This window comes from Macrosteles quadrilineatus, unplaced genomic scaffold (genome assembly GCF_028750875.1).
Source record: "Macrosteles quadrilineatus isolate MER2022 unplaced genomic scaffold, UCM_ALF_1.0 Scaffold_5__1_contigs__length_97177068, whole genome shotgun sequence".
In the NCBI taxonomy this organism is placed as follows: Eukaryota; Metazoa; Arthropoda; class Insecta; order Hemiptera; family Cicadellidae; genus Macrosteles; species Macrosteles quadrilineatus.
The window spans coordinates 36,780,638-36,788,405 of record NW_026542598.1 but is presented as its reverse complement, the minus strand read 5'-3'; the positions used below and the strand labels follow the sequence as shown (position 1 = coordinate 36,788,405).

Here is a 7,768-nt window from a genome sequence, read left to right as displayed (position 1 = left end):
TTTTGTCATAAAAATATAACGGAGGTTTTAAAATCTGTCGTGATCATTGGACTTTGAATTAATTGTACTGTACTGGCTAAAAACAGCGGATTGTAGGGGTAGGTATATATAGTCAATGATTGTAGTCAGTAATAATAAGACACACATATCATATCCACTCCATTTTATACACTCGTCCATCATATACAGGGTGACAATTTTAAAACTTTAAGACGAAAGGAGATATCACACCCAAATTTGGCATATCAATACTAGTAGTATTAGTAAGCTACTTTTTAGTGTACATGGTGATCAGATGTCACGTGTATGGGGGACGGCCCATGGGGAGTAAGTTAAAATCTTAAAGGTAAGCATATAGGTTGATATGTACATCAAATTAATTAAATTTCTTGTCCGAACTAAAACCAATACCACAAAACGGACCTACAATGGACAATCGAGTAAAAAATTACACTTAAATAATGGTTAAAAACGTACCTTATCAGACAATCCTTGACATGTTTTGTAGTGTCGAAAATAACTTGCTACATGTTTCGGTGGTTATTAAATTCCACCATCGTCAGGCACACAAAAGGATCCACTTCTTGAGGTGTCGTCAGAGTTACATACATTTATCACAAACACAAAACACGAAACGATTAAATACACGGTCGGTAACAGATAGGCCTATCAACTTATGCACGTACATTGCCGCGGGCAGGACTGGAAGTAGACTCCAGTACTGTAATTTTTTATGAATTATAAAAAATTACAGCTGTTCAAAGATTTCTTGAATCTGCCATCTTTCAACAGCTTCCATTTTTACTCCATTGTTCTTACTTCTGTCTTACAATCTGACTTCTCTGTGATATACTTGATATTTTTTAAGCTCTCTATTACATAGTTTCAAAATAAGAAATTTAGAAATGTTATGTTTTAGGGTCATAATTAATGAAAAACCAAAATTTTTACCCCATAAAAACCCTCATAAACCCCCATTCCCATGGTCCGACCATGCTAGTTCGTGAACTCGATCAAATAAACATAGGCTTACACGTTTTTACAATATTTCATAAAAACCGGACGATTTTTTCTCGCGTTATCGTGCTAATGGATACACAATTACACACATGTTTAAAAACATATACCAAAAAGTTCAATTGGTCCCGGGTCCAGGTCTCTCAAATAATAAATTTCTACGGTAAAAGTTTATTTCGTTTATGGGAAATTCGCTATAAAGTTACGGCTGGTGACCTTTATTATAAATTTTAATAGCAAACTAGGCAGCGAATTTTAATAAGAAACTGCGCAGCTCCATAGTTTTTGTGAAGCTTGGGAAGAAAGAAGAAAAAATATTATTAAGGATAAACCAAAATTCTTAAGGTTATGTTTGGTTGGAAGTTTGGGTTTGGCGGGAATGGAAGACAGGACAGAGTTGAAGAAAAGAGAATTTAAGTTACTTCATCTATGGTCATAGCATAGGTAAGCCAATGATAATATATATGCTTACTGTTTAGATTATTTTGAAACAGTAATTTACCCTTGATTGGGTTTCGTTCAATTTGGATATGTGGTTAGTATAAGTGTAGAAATAAGAAAATCACTAGTAGCCGAACTTACCTCTCAACCACTGTGTGGTGTATGGGTCACAAATCTTAGAAGTTAGGCCTATATCAAATATATGCTTTTATGATTAACATGGCACTTTACAGCTTGAGCTTAGTTCTCAAAGCACCAGATCTAGTACAGTAGGTACACTTTGGCTTAGTCGTTACCTAAATGCTAATAGTTATCGTGGAGCTTAGAGGTTCGAGGTTGTCTAGAGTAAGTTATCTTAACTAGCCTAAGTTTGCAAATAGGTTTAGCAATCTTTGTGCAGGCCCATTTTAGCACCCCCCCCCCCTCCAAGGAAAGGTATTTTTTCAATCAGATGCAAACTGATGTGGGTAATTTTAACCCTCTATGTGTTTAAATTACCACTAACGGTACATAAGAGTACAATTCCTTAATTTGTTTCTATAAATGATGGCAAGGCACATTTTTTAGGTCAGAGGTGAGGTTGTTGTACAGCTTTGGGCCAAAGTACGAGAAGCTTTCTTTAATTAAGGATATTAACGCTTAATAAGGAAACATTTGCTGGAGTAAACAATAAATACTTGTTTAGGTTACCCAGCTGTCCCAAAAGTACATTATTTCTTCAGTTCTCTCAACGAATATTGTGTTTGCATTCAAGACCATGTTTCCAGATAAAAGATGAGTTCTCAAAGAAAACTTTCTCAGCATACAAAAAAGAGCCGAATAGAAAACTCACAACTCAGCCAGTCTCAAGCGTCCCAAAGTTCATCTCAGCGCAGCAGGACAGACAACCTAACAGAGGAACAGCTAGAAGTTGCTGTTCAAAATGTGACAGCATTCCTTCTGTGTGAGATGAGTAACAAGAGGAAAATCCGCAAGGATGATGTTGTCGCCAATGCGTTGAATAAGTCAGCTCGTCAGTATGCTGAGATCATGAAAAGGTCTCAAGCAATTCTTGATAATGTAAGTACCTACAACCTATTCAACCCAGTAGGCTAACTCTGGAATATTTTTAAATTTTTCTTCTAGATCTATTTGGTTGGTACCGGCAACCATTTCAAACCGATTTGTCCATTTTAATTCAAATTAGAAGCCAAAAATATAAACTCCATGTTCTCCTCCTCTACCAATGTTAGAATCAAAACAGGTGAGTAAGTTGAATAGCCTTAGGTCCTCCACTCCAGTCAAACCACATATTAACTTAAGCTTAACTTATGGATTGCACATGCAATCCTGTAACCTTGTAGGCCTACTATCTAGAAAGAACTGTAGGCCTACAATTCACTCAATAGTGCAAGTCTTAGAAAACTGAGCTAGGCCTACCAGGCCACTATTTGCCGGACGGATCAATTTCCACCCCAACACCAGCACTTGTAAATTTAGATTCTATTAACTAAAACGCCAGTAAAGCTACTTAGCCGCAAAATGCAATGACGTGCTACACACAAAATGCTGCTGAGTCAATGGGTTAAGTTTATTTAGGCTAATAATAAGGAAAAACAATTTTAAGATTAGATTGCTGACATAATTGCTGACATAGATTGTAGCGGCATTATCCAAGGGACTTTGAAATCAGCTGGGTTATAGAATTAAACTAACCTGTAGTAAGTTATTAAAACAACAAGATATAAAGAGATTTTAATTTTAAAAACCTATGAACACACAGAAGGCTAAAATACATCAATTCCTTGAATGTTGACTTCAGCATTACATACTGTAGTAATTATTTTGGTACTTTACAGGTATTTGGGCTGCAGATTGCCAGAGATCCAGACCACAGCGATATTTTTATAATATTAAATAAACATCAAGCAAGGTTTGTTGACCTGACTTTGGGTCTTTCGACTGACGGGGATGTACAGGACGACCTCATACTCACTGTAGTATTGGGATCTATATTTATGAACAGAGGGCAAATGTATGAAAGTAAGTACTGTAGCCAACTGATTAGTCCTTAGACCTAAATTACCTTAGTCACCATTTACTTTACTAACGTTTCACTTAAAGTAGTAAAAAATGGAGTGTTGCTAGTGGAGTTTAGCTTATCACAAGTTTGGCAGGAGAACATTTTTTAATCCCATTTTATTCACTTAATCTTGAGAGAATTGGACATAGCGAACACAGAAAAACAATAGAACGGGAATGCCATTCAAACGAGCACCACAGATGCCAAAACTGCTATCTTGGTTTGACGTAGAAGCCATGCAACGCCTTGAAATCGACAGAAATTAGTAGTGCTGATGTTACAAATACTGCATTTTTACACCCCTGTAGTTAAGATGTATCCAGTTTCGAACCATCTAAAAGCTACTGATTTTCCTCAGAATCAATCCGGCAACCTTTTGATTGTTACACTATAAACTACCCACGAAACATGTAGGGGCCGAGTCATCTAAAAAGGTCCATAGATATGGCTTTTTCAATTGACATTTGAAATCAATCCTAATAATCAGAACTATTTAATAGCAACTGAAAATTAGCTGTTCTTTTTACGCCATATACACTGGTTGTAAACTGCTGAATTGGGAAGTTTTCTTATTGCTATTACAATTAAGTTCAATCAAGTAAATTTTGTAGTAGATAGAAAAGATTTTTGTCATCCTGTGTTTTGATTCAAGGTCTCTGGAATTTCAATTAGGCAACCGGTCACATGTAAGGAATATCAAAAAATAAATAAGCAATACAATCTCAAAGGCAAAACCCAACACTAAACTATTACTTAACAACTTGTGTTTTTTTTTTGGGGGGGGGGGGTTTAAACTTTCTGTAATCAGATACTACTTTTATGTCTGTAAATGACGTTCAAGCCTTTGTTCCAAAGATTAACAATGTGGTCCTCGAGGAGAAAAGGTTGTTGACCCCTGCTCTAGGCTATACTTACTAGTTAAAAAGTGAATTTAGTTGTGGCAGTTTGGATAAAGACAAAAGGAACAAAAATTAGATTTTTGTATGATCTGAAATTTCCTTTAGTAAAAAAAAAAATAAAAGTCCCCTACAAGGTACCTAGGCCTACATTGTTTTTATTCATGTTTTTTTCCAGGCCATTTGATGACAATTTTAGAAACAGTTGGTTTTCTCAGTGATAAATTTTATGGCTCTGAAGGTGCACACAAAATGAAAGACCATGTCGCAAACTTGGTTAAAAAGGTGAGTAGGTAACGAAGAAAGCATTGAACAATTTTTAATTTTCTACAAAATATGGTTGTTATTTCAGATTTTTTTAACCAATTGCTTTTGCTCAAGGTCACATATCAGTTTTTGAGAAATCTCAAATTAATAAAGCCTGGTATTATATGTTACTAACTTCTGAACATAATTTTAGTAGCATCAGGACTTAAACTAGGCGTATTGATTTTAGTGAATGTTAACTAACATAACAAAACCTTTCTGCAGTTTTAACCACAGTGGACAATTTTCTGGTTCTTTTTTAGATATTCATATTATGCTTTTTTTTAGTAAAGCTGTTGTGAAATAGTCTACATTGATAGAATCCATTCTAAAACTATTATTAAGGCATAGTCCTTTTTTTAAGATTCTAAAACTTTCAATTAATATTCGAAAGATTCTAAAACTTTCAATTGATATTCCAAAGATTCTAAAACTTTCAATTGATATTCCAAAGTGTGCTAAATGCAGTGATGCATTGACTTGTTCTTGTTCTAAAACGCCCAAACATCTGGCAACATTCCCAGGTATTATTTCACACAATCGTGATAAAAGAAATCACCATCCCCTAAAAATCCCTAAACTGATGGGTACTACGGTGCCACCTTAAATTTAAATTTTGTAGATCCTTAATGAAAAGAACAAAAATTTTTTGATTTGTCATCTCTTTTCCCAATTGAACAAACGTCCAGGTTGTGGTAGCCTGAAATAGCGGTAGTAGCTAAATAGTGCCCTGGATTTTCAAATCCATCTGATTATCTCAAATCTCTTGAGACTCAGTAGATTCAAAATTCAGCTTTGACATTTCACTTGTTTTTTTGTAGACGTTTGTGAAGCAGATGTACCTAGATGCAGAAGTTGTTGCTCGGCCGCAGCAACAACAGCGACCTCCGTTGCCTGAAGGTGAGATGAAGGTCACAGTGTACAAATGGGGCTACCGAGCAATGCTGGAGGTCAATCTGGACAAACTGGTCGACTACTTGGTAAAGGTAAGCCAATCACGAATATTGTTCGATACACAGGCCCTAATGATTTTTGAATGTTTCACCTTTACATAGGATGTTAGGCTCTAACCGAAACATTACTTTAGGCTGGGCCCAGAGGATTGTGGCACTATCACAATCTATTTGTGATTGGCGAGATTTGAACCCATAACGTCAGGGACTGAGTTGTGTGCTTGACCAATAGACCAGCTTTCAATGTTATAATTAGAATAATAACCTCAACCTGCTCTTCCCGTAACTTTGAGTACTAGTTATATTCCAGTATGGTTTGATAATCAAGCGAGGATGCAATTTGAGATGCTTTTTTAATAGCAGAATATTATTAATGTTGTGATAAATTAACCTAAATACTACCAGAGTAAATGACATTTTGTAAGGATTTGGTTGGTTGTTTTAGACCTACATCTATGCTTTTTAGAAAACTTTGGTCAGATGTTTCAGAACTTGATTCTAGGACTATGAAAAACTTGACTTAATTCCATAATTGATATCATTAATCACACCCAATTTTGTGGGAACTATGAATTCTGAAGGGTATCTTAATCTCAATAAAACTTATCAACTCAATCCCTCTTTTCAAGCTGGGAAATTATAAATACTCAATTAGTACTGGTACCCTATTAATACAAGATTACAGAACAGAAATAAAGAGAAAACATTAACAACTCTTCAGGATTTATTTAAGCACATTAGTTGTAGTGAAATTCTAGAATATGTGCTTCTTGATAAGATACTTCAATAACTTATATTCCACAACAAACAACAAAAATTATGTCCCGTATTGTCAATATTTAAGTTAGGAGTTTAAATTTACGTCCGCTACTTTAAAATTTCAAACCCCCCCCCCCCCCTCTTAACTCCCTTAATTTTCTAAGTGGATATTTTTTTTTTGTTCATTTAATTTTGTTGTTGTGGTGTCTTCAGACCAATTGATTGAAATAAATAAAAAGGTTAAATACCTGATTGTCGCCTTGTGGTCCAAAGCTTGTCCTACCGGATTATGCACCGAAATGCACATAATCAAGTAGGTAGGACAAACTTTGTACCACAAGGCAACAATCAGGTATTTTAACCTTTTTATTTATTTTTTGTTCATTTGCATTTAAGAAAGGTGAGATTTCCTTGCTTAACTTATTTTTCACTACTCTACTGTGAAATTACCTGTTTTCGTTTTATGTTTATCACGTGCTAAAATTTATCATTATTTTGTTTACTATGCAAAATTAATGTTTACTACCTATTTTTGGTTTTGCCGACGTAAACAAACACATCTTTGTAGTGTTGCGAAAAGTAACGTTCAAAACACGAGTAAAAGTGGGTCTATGCATTTTCTCAACCATATTTACAGTTCTCGATAAATCTCGCACATCTTACATATGGTTTCAAATATGTAATGACTCACTTTCTACTCTTGTTATGAAATATACTATTGTTGATTTTTACCTGTTGATATGATTTGAATGGTTTCAGATGCACGATGGTAAGGTACCACAAGGATTTTCTAAGAGCTACTTCAATGACCTGAAAAAACGACAGTTTGAAATGAAAGTCAGCTCCTTTTGATTCTTTACTTTATTGTAAAAACTCATCTATTGTAATTTTGTAAATAAAATATACGTTTTTGGTTCGTAAAATATTTAGTTTTGTTCCTGAAATTTTGTTAATTAGATAGGTCTATTACTATATAAAACTGACTTGAAAATCAATTTCCATCAATTGAGAAAATGTGTACGAGATATCATTTGTTAATGGTTTTTTTCTTTTTAAGTAGGGAGTGATTCTGGACTTTATATAGATTTTTTGCCAAATAAATGACCAAAACTATGTTGTGAGTCCTGGTTTAAAGATTGCCTTGATAGTTTTTTGAATGAATGGTACTCCTAGACATGAGATAGGTCTACAATTTGTACAGTATCTTTGCTGGTAATCGTTTATACAGGATTTTAGTTTATAAATTTATCCAAAAGTGAAGAAAGCTATACAATGTTGTTTTGTTTCAGTTTTTAAACATTTGATTGTAATTTGGTTAAATAATTCTGAACTTC

General features: G+C 34.5%; 1 protein-coding gene across 1 annotated transcript; it reads left to right on the top strand.

Moving 5' to 3' along the window:
* Window positions 1–1,463: 1,463 nt before the first annotated feature.
* On the top strand, window positions 1,464–7,357 carry LOC128994448 (melanoma-associated antigen B10-like). Its single transcript, XM_054419023.1, has 6 exons — window positions 1,464–1,552; window positions 2,226–2,517; window positions 3,297–3,480; window positions 4,595–4,701; window positions 5,544–5,708; window positions 7,194–7,357. Exons 2-6 carry the CDS (start codon window positions 2,233–2,235, stop codon window positions 7,284–7,286), a joined length of 834 nt encoding a protein of 277 aa, XP_054274998.1. The 5' UTR covers window positions 1,464–1,552; window positions 2,226–2,232; the 3' UTR covers window positions 7,287–7,357.
* Window positions 7,358–7,768: the final 411 nt, after the last annotated feature.